The sequence below is a fragment of the Triticum aestivum genome, chromosome 7B, assembly GCF_018294505.1.
Source record: "Triticum aestivum cultivar Chinese Spring chromosome 7B, IWGSC CS RefSeq v2.1, whole genome shotgun sequence".
Taxonomy (NCBI): domain Eukaryota; kingdom Viridiplantae; phylum Streptophyta; class Magnoliopsida; order Poales; family Poaceae; genus Triticum; species Triticum aestivum.
In genome coordinates this window covers 24529238-24547940 of record NC_057813.1, presented here as the reverse complement: position 1 = coordinate 24547940, position 18703 = coordinate 24529238, and the positions used below count along the sequence as shown (strand labels likewise).

The following is an 18703-nucleotide window of genomic DNA, read 5'->3' as shown; positions in this document are numbered from 1 at the left end:
CCTTGTTAGTGGGTTCATTTTGATGATCACGAGATGGATGAAACTAGAAGGCACAACCTTCTGTACCCTCTTTTTACTTTCTGTTATTTAAATTAAATAAAGCAAAAATAGTATTATTCGTCTGTTTTCTGAATTATCCGTGCATTAAAAAAATAGTTCGAAAATAAAAGTGCTCCAAATTCCCTACAAATTTAGTATGATTTTTTCTGGAATATTTGAGGATTTTAGGCACTGAAAACACCGCAGGAGGGCCAAGCACCAGGCCACGAGAGAGGAGGGCGCCCCCCCTGTAGGGCGCGCCCCCTGTATCATGGGCCCCTGGTGGCTCCTCTCCACTTATGCCAGCACCCACACACTTCATCTTCTACCCAAAAAAAAATCCCCATCCAGCTCAAGCACGAGTTCTAGCTCGTTTTGCTGCGATTTTTGATCTCTTAGCTCAAAGCTCCATTCACAAAACTGCTTTGGGAGATTGTTGCTTGGTATGTGACTCCTCCATTGGTCTAATTAGTTTTTGTTCTAGTGCTTTATTCGTTGCAAATTTTTGCTGCATAGGTGACCATGTTCTTGAGCTTGCATGCTAAATTTTTGAGGTCCCAAGCAATTCCAATGCATGATATAGGCTCTAGACACATGTAGGAGTAGTTGCTATCAATCTTGTTTAGTTTTATTCACTTTTATTTTGAAGTTTCAGAAATTTTCAGAAAATGTTAAGGAGGCTCTTTAAAGGCTCTTCTAGCCAAAGTTCTCAGGAAAAACAAGCCAAAGAGAAGGAAAAAGCCAAGTATAATCTTCCTCGCTTAGCGGAAGTACGGTCGTGCGAATGGCCATGTGAGGATTTCTTGAAAGATGCCGGAATTCATGAAGACTTTTATTTTTTTTGGGACTGCAGGCCTCACCGGTTTCATCAACGACCGAATCGATCAAAAAACGTCTTGTCACGCCGGAAGCGGTGAACAACCATCTAGCTCAAGCTTTTACTCCAGAACCTGAACCTGAGCCGGAACCTGAACTGGACCCTTATCGTGCATCATCTGTCCAGTGGGATCCAGAGATGACCAGCCAGTGGTATCCTGATTACACCTCCCACTACACCGGGGAGAGTAGCGGCGGTCCTTGGTATTAGACCAACTTAGGCCAAAAGCCTAAGCTTGGGGGAGTACGTATTTCTCACCGACTTTACATTCATGTTCACACACTAGTCATCGGTGCTCATACTCTTTCATTGTATTATCCATGCTAGTTTAAATTTCTTTTTCTAGTTTTCTTCTTGTGTGTTTGATAAACTTTAAGAAAAACAAAAAAAATTAGTTAGTTTAAATTCTATGCTTGTAGTAGAAATTAAAATGAAAACCCCAAAAGACTTCTAGTTCTTCTTCCTACTTGTTGGGAGCTTCCCCGTGTAAATAGTTTTATTTTATTTTCTTTCTTTTGGGGGTTGAGAAGACTATATTGAAAATTCTTAGTGGCTCTTATATGCATGATTGTTTAGTTAACTTAGATCCCATATTACTTGTCTTCTCTCTTGAGTTGAATGCTTGCAGATTCCAGCTTAGTCCAATGCACGTACACTCTTATTATTATACACATCGTTCGGTCGTGCAAGTGAAAGGCAATAATGACGATATATGATGGACTTATTGGGATGAGAAAAGCTGGTATGAACTCGACCTCTCTTGTTTTTGTAAATATGATGAGTTCATCGTTCCTGAGTTAGCTATTATGAAGTAAACATATTTGCAATGACATTTAGAGATTATAGTTGCTTGTGCCATGCTTGATTAGCTATGAGTTATAATGGTTTACCTTGCATGCCAACATGCTATTAGAATGATTATGATGTGATATGATGGGATGGTATCCTCCTTTAAATGAATTGAGTGACTCGACTTGTCACATATTCATGCATGTAGTTGAATCAAATCAACATAGCCTTCATGATATTTATGTTCATGGTGGATTATATCCTACTCATGCTTGTACTCATTGTGAATTAATTTTAATGCATGTTTACGACTGTAGTCGCTCTCTCAGTTGGTCGCTTCCCAGTCTTTTGCTAGCCTTCACCTGTACTAAACGGAAATACTGCTTGTGCATCCAAACTCCATAAACCCCAAAGTTGTTCCATATGAGTCCACCATACCTACCTATATGCGGTATTTACCTACCGTTCCAAGTAAATTTGTATGTGCCAAACTCCAAACCTTCAAATGAAATTCTGTTTTATATGCTCGAGCAGCTCATGTTTCAACTAGGGATGCCTTTATCTTCCATGCTAGGTGGGTTATTCTTAAGAGGAGTGGACTCCGCTCTTCATTCACGAGAAAGGGTCGGTAACCGGGATGCCCAGTCCCATGATCCAAAAAGATCAAAGCAAATCAAAATAATTAAACAAAACTCCCCCAGGGCTGTTGTATGTTGGAGGCACTCATTGTTTCGAGCAAGTCATGGATTGATGCTTGTTGGTGGTTGGGGGAGTATAAACCTTTATCATTCTGTTTGGGAACTGCCTATAATGCATGTAGTATGGAAGATACATCCATCTCATAGTTGTTGCGTTGACAGCAAAAGTATGCCGCTCAAAATGTTATTCAATCTCTATTTTAAAATCGAGCTCTGGCACCTCTACAAATCCCTGCTTCCCTCTGCGAAGGGCCTATCTATTTACTTTTATGTTGAGTCATCACCCTTCTTATTAAAAAGCACCCGCTGGAGAGCACACTGTCATTTGCATTCATTATTATTGGTTTATATTGGGTATGACTTGACTGGATCTCTTTTACCATGAATTACAATGTTTAGTCACTCCTTGATCTTTAAAGGTGCTCTGCATTTATGTTTTGCGGTCTCAGAAAGGGCTAGCGAGATACCATTTTGTTATATCATGTTATGATTGTTTTGAGAAAGTGTTGTCATCCGAGTTTTATTATTATAGCTCGCTAGCTGATTATGTTATTGATATGAGTAATTGTGAGACCTATGTGTTATTGTTAGTATGGTTAGTTCATAATATTTGCTGAAACTTGAATGCTGGCTTTTCATGTTTACAACAACAAGAGCAACAGAGTTTGTAAAAGTTTTTCTTTATCAGTTTCAGTTTATCAACTGAATTGCTTGAGGACAAGCAAAGGTTTAAGCTTGGGGAGTTGATACATCTCCAACGTATCTACTTTTCCAAACACTTTTGCCCTTGTTTTGGACTCTAACTTGCATGATTTGAATGAAACTAACCCGGACTGACGCTGTTTTCAGTAGAACTGCCATGATGTTGTTTTATGTGTAGAAAAGAAAAGTTCTCGGAATGTCCTGGAAATCCATGGAGGCACTTTTCAAAGTTAATAAGAATTTTTGGCGAAAGAATCAAGGCCAGGGGGCCCATGGGCTGTCCATGAGACAGGGGGGCGCCCCCCCTAGGGCGTGCCCTCCTATCTTGTGGGCCCCCTGGACACCTCCCGACCTCAACTCCAACTCCATATATACCGTCTCGGGGCGAAAAAAATCGAGGGAGAAAGTTTCATCGCGTTTTACGACACAGAGCCGCCGCCAAGCCCTAATCTCTCTCGGGATGGCTGATCTGGAGTCTGTTCGGGGCTCCGGAGAGGGGGATTCGTCGCCGTCGTCATCGTCAACCATCCTCCATTACCAATTTCATGATGCTCATCGCCGTGCGTGAGTAATTCCATCGTAGGCTTGCTGGACGGTGATGGGTTGGATGAGATTTACCATGTAATCAAGTTAGTTTTGTTAGGGTTTGATCCCTAGTATCCACTATGTTCTGAGATTGATGTTGCTATGACTTTGCTATGCTTAATGCTTGTCACTAGGGTCCGAGTGCCATGATTTCAGATCTGAACCTATTATGATTTCATGAATATATGTGTGTTTTTGATCCTATCTTGCAAGTCTATAGTCACCTATTATGTGTTATGATCCGACAACCCTGAAGTGACAATAATCGGGATACTTCTCGGTGATGACCGTAGTTTGAGGAGTTCATGTATTCACTATGTGTTAATGCTTTGTTCCGGTTCTCAATTAAAAGGAGGCCTTAATATCCCTTAGTTTCCGTAAGGACCACGCTGAACACGGGAGGGTAGGACAAAAGATGTCATGCAAGTTCTTTTCCATAAGCACGTATGACTATTGACGGAATACATGCCTACATTACATTGATGAACTGGAGCTAGTTCTGTGTCACCCTATGTTATAGCTATTACATGAGGAATCGCATCCGGCATAATTATCCATCATTGATCCATTGCCTACGAGCTTTTCATATATTGTTCTTTGCTTATTTACTTTTCCGTTGCTCCTGTTACAACTACTACAAAAACCAAAAAACATTTATCTTTGCTTTTGCTACCGTTACCATTATTATCATACCACTTTTGCTACTAAACACTTTGCTGTGGATACTAAGTTATCCAGGTGTGGTTGAATTGACAACTCAACTGCTAATACTCAAGAATATTCTTTGGCTCCCCTTATGTCAAATCAATAAATTTGGGTTGAATACTCTACCCTCGAAAGCTGTTTCAATCCCCTATACTTGTGGGTTATCAGCTAGTGGCAAAAGGGTATACACAGAGAGAAGGCATTGATTATAAGCAAACCTTCTCTCCTGTGTCAACTAAGGATTCTTTTAGAATCATAATGGCATTAGTAGCTCATTACGACCTAGAACTACACCAAATGGATGTTAAAACGACATTTCAAATAGTGACTTAAAAGAAAACGTTTACATGGCTCAGCCAGAAGGCTTTGTTGTGGAAGGGAAGGAACATTTAGCACGTCGTCTAAAGAAATCAATTTATGGCTTGAAGCAAGCTTCAAGAGAGTGGTATCTCAAGTTTGATAAAATTATCAAAAACTTTGGTTTCACCGAAAATGTTGTGGACAACTGCATATACGTTAATTTTAAAGGCAGTAGGTTCACATTTTTAGTCCTATACGTTGATGACATATTGTTGGCATGTAGCGATAAGGATACACTGCATGAGACCAAGAATTTTCTATCATCCAGTTTTGATATGAAAGATCTTGGTGAAGCCTCGTATGTCCTCGGCATCGAGATTCACCGAGATAGGTCCGGAGGAACGTTAGGACTATCTCAAAAGGCATACTTTGAGAGAGTACTAAAAAAATTCAATATGAATAAGTGCTCACCCTCACCTGCTCCTATAGTTAAGCGCGATAAGTTTGGAACATTTCAATGTCCGAGGAACCAATATGAAACTGATCAGATGAAGTCGGTTCCTTATGCTTCAGCTGTTGGAAGCATCATGAATGCTCAAGTGTGTACACGCCCAGATTTATGTTTTGTAACCGGGATGCTTGGCAGATAGCAATCAAATCCAGGATCGGACCACTGGAAGGCCGCAAAGAAAGTCTTGCATTATATGCAAGGAACTAAGGATTTCATGCTTACATATAAAAGAACTGATAACCTAGAAATTGTTGGTTATTCAGACTCTGATTTTGCCCGGTGTGTGGATAGTAAGAGATCCACATTAGGTTATATATTCACACTCGCGGGAGGAGCTATATCATGGAAAAGCTCCAAACAAATGATAACTGCTGGATCTATGATGCAAGCAGAATTTGTAGCATGTTATGAGGCCATCAGGCAGACTGTATGGCTAAAGAATTTTATCCCCGGACTTAAAGTGGTTGACAGTATATCTAAACCAATTTTATTATACTGTGATAATGAACTCGCAGTTTTTTATACGAGTAACAATAGGTCAAGTGGTGCTGCCAAACACATTGACATAAAGTATCGTGTTGTGAAAGAGAAAATCAAGGATCAAATAATTGATGTTAAACATATAAGAATGGAGCATATGCTTGCGGATCCGCTAACAAAAGGCTTACCACCCAGTATTTTTTGTGAGCATGTTGTCGGCATAGGACTACCGGAAGCCTTACGATTCTGGAATAAGAGGACCACTAAAATAAACCACTCCCCAATTAGCAAAATGTTTTCTATTTCGAAATAGGCGGGTGTGCTATAAGTGTTGAGGTTCTATGGCATTTCGAGTTGTTGTAACACCTCACTTTGAGACATCATTTCTATGTAGAATGGGCGAATGAAGTTAAGCCTAACGATCAAAGGGGAGAATGTTGATTTTGATCTAACGGCTTAAACAAGCCAGTTAGATCTATAGTTTAATAGAAAATAAAATAAAGGGATAACGATAAGTGCAGGGGTCCATGTACCAAATACGTGAGCCTCGATCAGAACTAACGAGCCCTGATCGGGGGCGCCCAAAAACCAACTCAGGTTTTGGGTCCCCTGTCGCCAGCGCCATATTAAAAGAATACAATAGAGAGCTGGCCACATGCGCGATCACAATTCACGTAAGATTTACTCTCCTCCCGATATTCTCACCCCATCCGATCAGGGGGAGCGCTGCAGCGACGGGAAGACCTAAGCCAGCCGCCCCCGCTGTCCCCGGCCAGTCCCGGTGGCGTCTTCACTAGTAGAAAACGGAGCTTTAAAACCGGTTTTTAAGGGCCTTTAGTGCCGGTTATGGAACCGGCACTAAAGTGTGGGCACTAAAGGCCCCCCCCCTTTAGTACCAGTTCGGCACGAACCGACGCTAAAGTGCCACCACGTGGCGTGAGCTCGCGCCCTAGTATGGGGGACCTTTAGTACTGGTTTTTTTAATCACCTCTCTTAACTGCTCAAGTGTGGATCACTCATTCCAAATCATCTAACTTCCCGACCGGTCACCCATCCCTCTCACTACTCCAGCCTGAGCACGCTTAACTTTCGGGTTCTATTCTCCTTCGTTTCCGAGTCTGCACTTGTTGTTTTCCTGACAATAGTAAGATGTCAATCCTATTAACCCTCAGGAGTTTAGCTTGAGCATGAAGTCACACATTTCACCGTTTGAGTTTGAAACTATTATTCTAAAAAACAGTAATTATTTAGTAATGCTAATATTTCTTGAATAAGTTTGACCATAGTTTGACCAAAATTCAAAAAATTGAAATAATTATTTAGTAACACTAATATTCTTGAATAATTATGTAGTAACATTAATACTTCTTGAATAAGTAGTTTGACCAAATTTAACCAATTTTTTTTTAAAAAAAACTGAAATTTGACCATATCTTTTTTTCCTTTTCGAATTTGAGGATTCTAAAAAATTCCAAACAGGCCGTAGGCGGTCTCCATCGGATGCGGATTTTCGTGCTGAATTTTTTCATATATTATACGTTTTTTCCGACATCGTATGCAAAAGTTATAGCCGTTTTACATTTTCCCTACACTTTTTGCAAAACATGTCCAAATTTAAGGTTTCAAATTTTCCTAACTAGTAGATATAGTAATATAACTACCTCTTGAAGGATTTTATTTTTTGAAGTTTTTATTATTTTCTTTTGATTTTTTCAAAACTGAAATGGCAATACAGGGGGGGGGGGGAGGGGTAGAGTTTGAAAATTGGCCCCTTTAGTACCGGTTCGTGGCACGAACCGGTACTAAAGGCTTAGTACCGGTTCGTGGCACGAACCGGTACTATAGGTTAGACCTTTAGTACCGGTTGGTAACACAAACCGGTACTAAAGGGGCTCGTGGGGACCCGGCCTGACGCCAGCCTGCCACTACCCCTTTAGTACCGGTTCGTGGCACGAACCGGTACTAAAGGCTCAACACGAACCGGTACTATTGATCACAGCCACGAACCGGCACTATTGATCACATTAGTGCCGGTTTTTTTACAAACCGGCACTAATGTGCTTCACATTTGACCCTTTTTCTACTAGTGCTTGAAGGAATCAGGACATCGAGAAGAACCTCTGCTTCGACTACATCACCCCTGCGTCACACCTGCACCGAGCAGGCCATCATGTCCACTCCTGTGACATGTAAAGAAACCCTAAACCCATCTCTGTTCTTGATTATTGTGTGATCTAGATGAAATCAGTTCCTGCTAATGGCATCTCAGAGATGCATAATTATTCCAACATGTGGTGTCCTCCGAGTCATTCCTTAGCATCGTTTTGGATAAAAGACTACTTAGATGTCTTGGTTGGGCACTTTGGCTTTGTGATGGAGCGGCTCGGAAGAGGCCAGTGGTGGTGGCGCATCGCTCGGGTGTTAGCTGCTGCCTGCTGCTCAGGCGTGAGTCTCTAGGAGGGCAAAGTACGCCGTCGCCGATACTTCCACATGTCACCTCCCTTTGGGATTCGTTGGATCCTGCCATCCACCTTCCCAATCTTCTAGGCACTTATCGGTGGGGGGTACGTTGTCCCCGGCATTCGGGAGACATCACCGGTGGAAAAAGGGCCTTTGGTCGCGGTTCGCAACTGCCATTAGTCGCGGTTGCGCAACCGCGACCGAACGGGCGCGACTAAAGGCCCCCCCCTTTAGTCGCGGTTGCTTAAGAACCGCGACTAAAGGCCCGTCCACGTGGGCGCCAGGTGGCCGTCGGGGCGGAGGACCTTTAGTCGCGGTTCTTCTGGCCAACCGCGACTAAAGGCCGCCGCAGGTTTAGGGTTTTAGCCCCCCCCCTTAAACCTGTTTTCTGTTTAATTTGTATTGTTTTATTTCTTTTGTGCTTTATTTTAATTTTGAAGGAGTTTCATATATTCTACGGTACTACATACATGCATATGAATGTACAATTTCAAATAAATTTGAAATTAGAACCAATAAGAATTCAAGAGGAATATACAATATATATTCAATATCATCGGATGACCATATACAATTTTGAACAAGTTTCCATACATGATTTAATGCATATAAAGTTCTACGTCCTCGTAATAGTGTTCTCCTTTAGGATGGAGGACTTTCCTGCTGAACCATCCAGCTAGTTCCTCTTGAAGTGGTCGGAAGCGAGCTTCTGGACTAAGCATCCACCGGAGGTTATTCCTCTGAGCATTGGTATCACTCGGAACCCGCTCAGAGGTGTATCTCCGAATCATCTCACAGACATAGTATCCACATAGATTGGTCTCCGGTGGCTGAATATCCCCAGCATTCTTAGCCTTTAACATTTTGAATTCTAGCTCTTTTTTGAATTCACCGACCTTTGTTTTCTTCTTCCTTCTTTCTTCTTCTTCCTTTTTCCTTTTTCTTTCTTTCTTCTTCTTCCTTTTTCTTCTTCCTTCTTCTTCTTCTGCCGGCGCGCGGAGGACGGCAGGCAGGGCCAGCGGGCGGCGGGCGGCGGGCGGCGGGCGGCGGGCAAGGGCGCAAGGCACGGGCGGCGGGCAAGGGCAGGGCACGGGCGGAGGCGGCGCTCACTGGGGACGGGGGCGGCGGCGCGCAGGGCTTCGGCGTCGGCGTCGGCGTCGGGGCAGGGCTTCGGCGTCGGCGTCGGGGCAGCACTTCGGCGTCGAGAGAGAGGAGAATGGGAAGTGGCAAAACTGCTAAGTGCAGTATTTATAGACGCACCTTTAGTCGCGGTTGGAGAGGCGGACCGCGACTAAAGGTACCCTTTAGTCGCGGTCCGCCTCCCCAACCGGGACTAAAGGGTTTTGGCGCCGCTTCCGTTCCCGCGCAGAAAGACCCTTTAGTCGCAGTTGGGGACAACAACCGTGACTAAAGGGTACCCTTTAGTCGCGGTCCGCCTCCCCAACCGGGACTAAAGGTCTGTGCTAGAACTGGCGCGGTGCGGTGGGATGTTTAGTCCCACCTCGCTAGCCGAGAGGCTTCGACAGTGGTTTATAAGAGGAACCAAAAGCAAACCTACACCCCCTTGTGAAGCTTGTGAAGAGAAGTGGCACCAAATGGCTAAGTGAGCGTGCTGAACTGGTATATATAGGGGAGGAGCTTTAGTCGCGGTTGGCCTGGCCAACCGCGACTAAAGCCCCTCACGTGCACCAGCTGGCCACCGAGCGCCCTGGGCCCAGGCCTTTGGTCGCGGTTCGTCTGCCGAACCGCGACTAAAGACTTCATTAGTCGCGGTTCCTACAGTTTCGCGACTAATGGGGCTGGACGGAAGCCTCTTTTTCTACCAGTGCATGGTTGTGCTACGGGAGTGTCCGCCACTGGTCGAGACGCAGCCATGATACTCTACTTGGGCAAGTCGTTTCCTTTTTTTCTTGTCATGTTGTTGTCCTGGATAATCTTTGATTAGCGTTGGCTAATTTTTTTAAAAATAATACATTTTATTCATTAATTATCAGAAATAATACATCGAAATTTTATTTTTTTTAAATAATACGGCCTCGTCTTGCCAGAGGACAACTACACCTTATCGTCCAACTGCTGGATGACTGAGTCCAGTCGGCCTATAGGTGGACAACACGACAGGTGGCCAGTCCTCCACGTGGCGGCCGAAGATTGGCCCGGCCACGTCGCAGCGCTCCTCCTCGTCCCTGCATCGGCCGTCGGTGGCTGGGGCCCAGACGACAGGGTCCAGTCGTCCTATTGGTGGACGATCGTCCTCCTTGTGGACGACAGGGTCCCAGCCCTGGGGTCACCAGCTCCTTCCCTCGCCCAGCTCCTTGCCTCGCGCGAGCTTATCCCCTCCTCTGTGTTCTTCTTTCTGTTCTTCCTTCTTCTTTTTTCCACCTAAACCCATTTATACACCAAAGTGAGCCATTTTCTTCTAGATTTGCCATCGTAGATACGTTGTAGATAGTTGGGGGAGGCAAGGGAGACATCGATCTAGTGATGGGGTAGCTCATGGTGGTCGTGGTGAGCATTTTTGTGGAGGTGGTGGAGATGGTGGTGACAATTTTGTGGAGGTGGTGGAGATGAACTGGTGAAGCCGCGGCAGTGTGGTGGAGGTGAAGCTCCGGCTCCGGTGATTGAAGGCCGCCGTTTGTCGTCGTTGCTTCGCACGCTTCAAGGGTGTTGTATGCCAAAGGGCGTTGTACTAGTTGTTTGGCTATCCTGATAGGAGAAATGATACACCCTTTCATGGTGTATTATATAAAGAAGAATGATGATTCCGAGCGAAAGCATTACTCTAATCTCGATCACAAATGCACCTATGGTTAGAGTACGTAATGGACCTAATGGGCCCATTAGTCTTAGAATTAATTAGAGATAAGGGTCGCTTGCTTAGGGATCAAGTAAGCCTTGCTTGGGAGTCAAGTAAACCTCTCTATATAAAGAGAGGAGATGTATCAATCTAATGAAGCAAGAATTAAGAAGGAAATCCCTTCCCTCTTGCCCAGCCGTGGGAAAAAGGCCCCCGGCCGGCCCTCTCGTGTCCTCCTTCTAGCAGCCACATAACACCTATGAATAGTTAATAAATAGTAAAAACAATAAAAAAAATCTGAATTTTTTGTAGATGAACAAGAACAAGTTTTCTAACATCCTGCAAAATTTCACTCTGAGAAGACATCCGTGGAGCTGTGTGCAAAAAGCACAAAAAAAGAGTACTCCAAAATGCGTCCTTTTTAGCCCTGAATTTTGTTTCTTTGTACAGGCCTCCAAGGATGTCTTTTCAAAGTGAAATTTTGCAGGATGTTAGAACTTTCGTTGATGTTCGTCACAAAAAATCTCAGATTTTTTTTTGTACTATTTGTTCAGTATTTACAATTCATGCAGGTGCATTTATGCTTGAGATTAGATACCCCATGTCTGATTCCAAGCTAATTTTGATGTGTGAAGATGAAGTTCAAATTTAGACAACGAAATTTTGTATAATGAATAACTTAAATTTCCATGTAGCATACAAAAATAAAAGTTGTTGTTGGGATATTTTAGAATCAAGTTCAAATTCTATCAGAACCAAATTTGAAATTTAATCAAATAAACTGAACTCAATTCTGCCAAAAAAGTAACAACAAGTGGTTGATAACAGAAAATTCTCGGCGTACAGTGAACTTATTACAGAGGTGAGATTTAAACGAAAATAATAATTAGTTACACAAACTTTTTAAGATACATTCCTTGCTTTTCCGCAAGTTGCTTGTTTTGCAACCTGGAAGTCTGAGAGGGATCAGCTGCTGTTGACAACCCTGCAGTTGCGCCTGATCTCGCCGGCATTCCCGGTGAGCGGGCTGATGTTCCCCATCTTTATCATGGCGGCCACGAAGTCGGAGAAGAAGAGCGCGCTGTTCGAGCTGTACTGCCGCACCAGATCGTCCTGGGCGGCGCCATTGAAAAGCTCCTGGTCGGAGTGCAGCAGACCCCGCCGCGCGACGAGGTTGGGGTAGTAGGCGTTGTCGAAGACGAACCGCGTCTGGGTGTCGAGCGGCGTCAGGTTGGTGTCGCCGGAGCCCGTCGGGGTGGAGCAGCCGCGCCGTAGCTCCGCGGCGAACGCGGGGTCGATGTTGGTGTCGTTATAGATGTGATCCCGGAAGAAGACACACTGCGAGAAGCCGATGGTGTGCGCGCCGGAGAGCGCCGTGAGGTCGCGCGGGCTCAGGCTCTTGTTGGCGAACGACTGGATGAGCTCAGTGAGGTTCAGCGACGGTCCTGGGAGGTCGCTGTTCGCTCCGTCCAGGCTCGCCGTCGTCGAGTCCCGCCGGCCCAGCGGCACCGCCCAGCTTGGCCCGCCGAGCTGCGGTGCGTGGCAAGATACACATGCATGAGTGTGGTCTGTAACTGTACCCAGTGTAGTAATGTACGTCTATACACTATACACATGTATGGAGAACATGTACGCCATGCACGAACGAGGTACGTACCAGGACTGTGCCTTCCCGTGCGGCCAAGGCGAGGATGTCAGCGCAGGAGACGACGCCCGGGCAGACGTACTCCACGTTCCTCTTGATGTCGTCGATGACCTCAAAGCCGCGGACGGAGTTGACGTTGGGGAAGGCGGTCTTCTCGCCGGTGAAGTTGGTCGCCGGCACGTCGTCCAGGAGAATGGACCCGTCGCAGCCCTGAGAAAAACATACATGCATGATCTTGACGTGATCACGAATGTAACCTCGTACGTGCATGCATGCATGATTAGTGTATTTTACCTGAACGAAGCAGTCATGGAAGAAGAGGCGGAGGAGGGAGGCGCCCATGCGGCGCTCCGTGAGGACGGCCTTGATCATGCTCACGCGCACGATGAACCCCAGAGGAGGGCAGCTCTGTTCATAGAACCTCGGATCCAGCTGCCCGTTCCCGTTCCCGTTCCCGTTGCCCTGCCCGTAGCCGTTGTCGTTGCCGTTGTCTTGCCCGTAGCCGTAGCCGTAGGCGGCGGAGCAGAAGAGGGAGAGAGCAACAATGCACTGCCAGACAGTGGACGAAGCCATGGGGGCTCACAAGTCACAACAATGTTAAGCTCCCAAGTCTCAAGAGAGCTAGTTAGGGAGGCTTTCTTTGGAGCTGAGCTGAGCTGATGAAGTGTTGTGCATCCATGATGCCCTATTTATAATGCTCTTCCGCTTCCATACACATAACTCTAATTTTTTGCCTCTGCCATGTGAGAATATGCTGACAAGGTGGCACGATAAGTTTCGTCCTAGCTAGATTCCTGAAAATAATCAACCGTCGTTTGGTGCAACTACGGGGAGTTGCCGGCACAGACATTGTTAAACGAAGAGCATGCCAAACTTTCAAGGTGGCTGGACCACGTAGGGACTACAAGTAAACACGGCGCGCTCTATATTGCATAGGAACGGTGAGTGGCGGTGACACGCGTAGCCTCGGCAGAGGCAGAGGCAGGCATATATCGGCCGTGAGATGTGTTGGCCGTACGGTAGAAGCTTAATTAGCTGGCGCGACTGGCGGTCAACTAACCATGAGAATGTCGTTGAGGTGTTATTATCAGCATCAGTAAACTACAGTAGTCAACAGCATGCACATGCAAGCGCACATTACGCAACAGTACGACGACGAATGTTCAGTCTCTACTCTCTATATGGTGAGCAAGACAAACGGAGCCGGAGGCAACTACTTTACACGTACGTCGCCCCATCTAGCTTTTTTCCTCCTATAAACGCACACACGCATACCAATCCTTAAATAAATCCAGAAATAAATGCGAGCACCAGGATTTGAACTCTGGTGGACTGGGGATACCACAGTCCCTCTAATCATTCAACCACACAGATTGATTCACGTCGCCCCATCTAGCTAGATCATTTTTTTACAGGATTAGCTAGATAAATACATACTCTCAAAAATGGTCTTACGTAGATTTTAAGACGGAGGGAGCAGTGGCGGAGCCAGGGGCGAGCAGGGGCCTGGCTCCCCCTAAGGATCGACGATTTATTCAGAAGCGACGCGTAATTAGCGACTAGGCTAAGGAATATACGTACCTGGCCCCCGTTAACCCAAACGGAGATTATGAAAAATTATGGGGAAAAAGGCCCATATAAAAGCCCACTCGTGGCCATAGACTACTACTTCTACTTGGCCCCTGGTAGGTAATTACGCTGGAGTACACATGGTAACTACCTTGGGGCTTCTTGTCTCAAAAAAAAAAAAACTACCTTGGGGCTTCTGCTATCATTTTTGAAGGCCTCCTAGACCCGGCGATTCTCGAGGCCCAGGCATGCAGCGAGGCGCTAGCACTCGCTAAAGATCTACACGTCCAGTCCATATGTGTGGCTTCAGACTGTCTAGAAGCCGTGACAAGGATCACGGACGACTCCCCATGCAGGTTCTTTGCAATTTGGCAATTTGGCAATCTAGCCAATTTGGCAAGTTCACGAGCGACTTTATTTGCTCCTCTATACAATGCTCAAATCTAGAAATAGGAAAATCACAAGCTAAATGAAAACAATTATTAAAAATTGACGTTCCTGCTCCCGAGGATCTTCCTCCTTCCTTCATGGTGTCGATCACCTCCGTGTTATCCAGTTAATAATAATGTGGTTGCATCATGTCCTCTGCGGCAGTGATAGGCCGAATTTTAGGGCCAGAGCTCCAGCCATCAGTACATCCGCACACCAGTCAATGTGACCATTTCCCCAGTAATGAACCTACCTTTATCGTCTCTTAGGACCGCCCCCATCATACCCCTAAGTAACTCATTGTCGAAGAAGCATCGACGCTAAGTTTCACAAACCCCGTCGGGGGCCAAGACCATGCCCCTCTCTTCATGGAAACCTTCGACAAAGAGACGGTAACAAAATTAGCTATTAAAGCAGGTATTCCCATGGAAATTTGTTGTGCGTTTTGAGTTGTCTCGTTATGAACCAATTTATGCCTTTCCCACCGCAAGTACCAGGCTGATATGGCGACATTTCATGCACATTTTGATTGCCCATAATGCATAACTCCTGATATGGCATTGAAAGTAAAAATTCCAAAACTGCCTCACCCGCATAATCTACTTCACAAGCTCTGTTGATAATACCATCCATCCCTAGCCTTCTCCACACTTATTTTGCCATGTTGCATAGAAACAACACATGTTTTGTGTCTTCTGGTCCGGACGAGCAGACAGGACAATTCGGTGAAACTTCTACATGTCTATTGGCTAGCTTAACACGACACGGAAGAGTACCATGAAGCGTGCGCCAAATAAATATTTTAATCTTTGCCGGACATGAGAGTTTCCAATCCTACCCCAAATGTGATTAACCGCGGTACGTCCCATCCCATTGGTATGCTGCAACTTGTTTTCATATTGGTGATCTCATTCCACAAAGTAAGCAGACCAAACCGAAAACGTATCATTCTTCGTGAATAAATATTTTAACCTTTGCCGGACAGGAGAGTTTCCAAATCCTACCCCCAATGGGATTAACCGCGGTAAGTCCCATCCCATTGGTATGCTGCAACTTGTTTTCATATTGGTGATCTCATTCCACAAAGTAAGCAGACAAAACCGAAAACGTATCATTCTTCGTGAAATTCCAAGCTACAAAATCTGACATATCATGTTGTGAGATAGGGACCACGAGTACTCGCTGAACATCAATAGGCCATGTGGTCTAATTGAGAAGATCTTCATCCCAAATATTAAGAACCGAATCAATCAAATCTGCTACCTTACACAACAATTGCCCTCCGTTAGAAAGTAATAATTTTACAGTTTGCACAACTTGTAATCCAGGCATTCTGACAATTCCCCACTAGCCAAATGTGACCCCGTTTCAGGGTACTCACACCTTTCATAATACTTTGCTAGGTGAAGGAAGAGCCCTTCTTTAGTTTAGTGTTCAACAAGTCACCGTCAGGATAGTATTTGACAGTCAAAATGGTAGCACATAGAGAATCTCGATTCTCAATGAGACGCCAGGCCTGTTTAGCGAGCATAGCCAAATTGAAACAATGGATATCCTGAAAGCCCATTCCTCCTTGATTCTTGGGTACACACATTTTCCACCAGGCCATTCAATGCATCCTCTTTGGTTGTCCTCGTCTCCCCACCAGAAATGTGCCATCGCGTCAATAATTCCTTTGGAATTTTTCTAGTAATTTTAAAGACCGACATTTCATACATGGGTATGGCTTGAACAACCGCTTTAAGCAAGATCTCCTTTCCTCCAGCCGACATAAGTTTTTCCTTCGAACCACTGACCCTTTTAACAATACAATAAATTAAATATTGAACACAGTCAGTTAAACCCACATTGTCTAGCAATCCTAATTCCTAAATATTTATTGTTTGGGGCCTCAGTCATAATATTAAGAATTGTACACATTTGTTCTCTAATCTCCACACTTGTATTAGGACTAAAAAAGATGCTGGATTTATCAACACTGGCCATCTGCCCAGACGCTGCACAATACAAATCTATAATCAATTTCAGCGCTTTTGCACTTTGCAAATTTGCTTTCATAAGGATTAAAGAGTCATCAAGAAAGAGAAGGTTCGTAAAAGGTGGAGCATCTCTGGAGACCTTTACACCTGAAATATTTCCATTTACTTCCGCATGCGTTAATAGGGTAGTTAGTCCCTCCGTACATAACAAGAAAAGATAGGGAGATAGCGGATCTCCCTGCCTCAGACCCCTAGTAGGTTTAATTTTTTTTACTTTCCTCTGCATTAAACCGAATTCGGCATTCAACAGTGGAGACGCACTTCATAATAAAATTTACCCACACCTCCTGAAATCCAAGTTTGAGCATAATCTCCTTGAGAAAAGGCCATTCAAACAGATCATAAGCTTTGTGCATATCCAGTTTTATTGCCCACAAACCTTCTTTGCCTGCTCTCTTTGTCTTAATGATGTGAAAGCATTATGCCACCAATACATTGTCTGTAATCAATCTTCCAGGAACGAAAGCACTCTGAGTTGGGCTAATAATATATGGTAGGAAGACCTTCAGGCGAGAGGCAATCATTTTTGCAATTATTTTACACACCAGATTACACAGGCTGATCAGCCTAAATTGGTTACCTTATTCCTAGCCGTGGCTGCATTATGAAAAAAAGAAGTATTTCGGTCTCCATGCATCAACCAATTTGCTCGGCCTCTTTGCAACCAGAAAATTTCTTCTTGATCCAACAGGTTCTCAATGAGAACAACAATTTTTTTCTGCCTAGAACGGGAATCCGCGTTCATAGGGCCACGTTTCAATTTCTCTAATTATTATTTTAATTTATTAATTCTCTGCAACCTTTCAGGATTTCGCGATCCCAGGAATGTAGATCTGTGCATGTACCGCTCGAGTCCTCTCTGCGAGCGTCGGGCCGATTCCATCCAGCTTTGCCTTCTCCCAAGACGCCTTGACAATTTCACCAACAGTTTCTTCTTAGCAAGACAGTTCGGCACCATCGTATCGCAGCCAAAAATAAAAAACTTCTCCACCTCCCCTCTTCAGCACCATCATATCGCAGCCAAAAAACTTCTATCTTCCACTTCCAGCCTCGCCACGCCGTAGCCCCTTGTACCTTCCACCTCCCACGATGTCTCGACAAACGGCCTTTGCAGCACTATCATGTGGCCTCGTCACCCTGCTCGCAACTCCGGCATGCGACATCTCAGCACCACCAGCAATCTGTGCTGCCGCTTGCAGCACAGATGCCCTTTGTTCACCGCACCCCACCGTCACCACACGCAGCACCACCTCCTCAGGCAGTTCATAGCAGTGCATGCCCATGCTCCTAGCAACGGTTGCAGCTCCGCACACCACCACTCGTAACTCTGCTGGTCAAGGGCAGGGGAAGCATGGTAAGCGAGCGATCAACGCGATCTCACGCCGATTGGCAGCATTTATCCCAGAAAGAAACCCTCATAAACTATTGAGGGCTTCGTCTGTTTTCATATGAGCTCGTCCAGTACTAACAAGATGAAGCATAGCCACCTTGAAAACTCGAAAGGCTAACTAACCTACAAGAAGCAACTCATCCTTTCACAGAAGAAAAGAAGAAGAGAAAGAAAGAAAGAAAGAAAACATCAACTCTAGCCTCTTCCTACTGAATTACCTCTCGCCTATTATGTCCCAAAGCAGTCCATTATTATTATAGACACAGAGTTTTTTACAACTAGATGGCGATGTCACATGACATGAAATGTTGGAACATAGCCACGCAGTTGCAGAGGTTTTTGACCCTTGGCTCTCTTCGCACAGACTAAACATGAGCCATTACTGACTTGGACCTCGGTTGACATCCATTGCGAGCTAGAAGCATGATCAAGGGTCTCTAGCAGAGCAGAGCTTCTTTTAAGTCCAGTCAGTGGACCAATGTAACTCCGGTTATCATATACCATGGCTGGCTGATGGCCAGATACGCTGGAGCCAAAACCTTCTTTGGCCCCACCCAACTTTCATATTATACCAAACTAGACAGACGACCGGCTGTGAACCCTTTCCTTGGTTGATGACGCCTTTGTTGTGCTCTGCAACTGAGGTAGACCATAATGCCTCTATGTCGGAGAAGGAATCGGATGAGAA

At 44.9% G+C, this 18703-nt stretch overlaps 1 protein-coding gene across 1 annotated transcript; it reads right to left on the bottom strand.

Annotated features, from left to right (window-relative positions):
• Positions 1 to 11748: 11748 nt before the first annotated feature.
• On the bottom strand, positions 11749 to 13224 carry LOC123162759 (peroxidase P7-like). Its single transcript, XM_044580523.1, has 3 exons — positions 12883 to 13224; positions 12601 to 12798; positions 11749 to 12473 (listed from the first exon to the last, which is right to left on the bottom strand). The coding sequence occupies exons 1-3, from the start codon at positions 13159 to 13161 to the stop codon at positions 11910 to 11912; spliced, it is 1041 nt and encodes a 346-aa protein (XP_044436458.1). The 5' UTR covers positions 13162 to 13224; the 3' UTR covers positions 11749 to 11909.
• Between the last annotated feature and the right edge of the window lie 5479 nt (positions 13225 to 18703).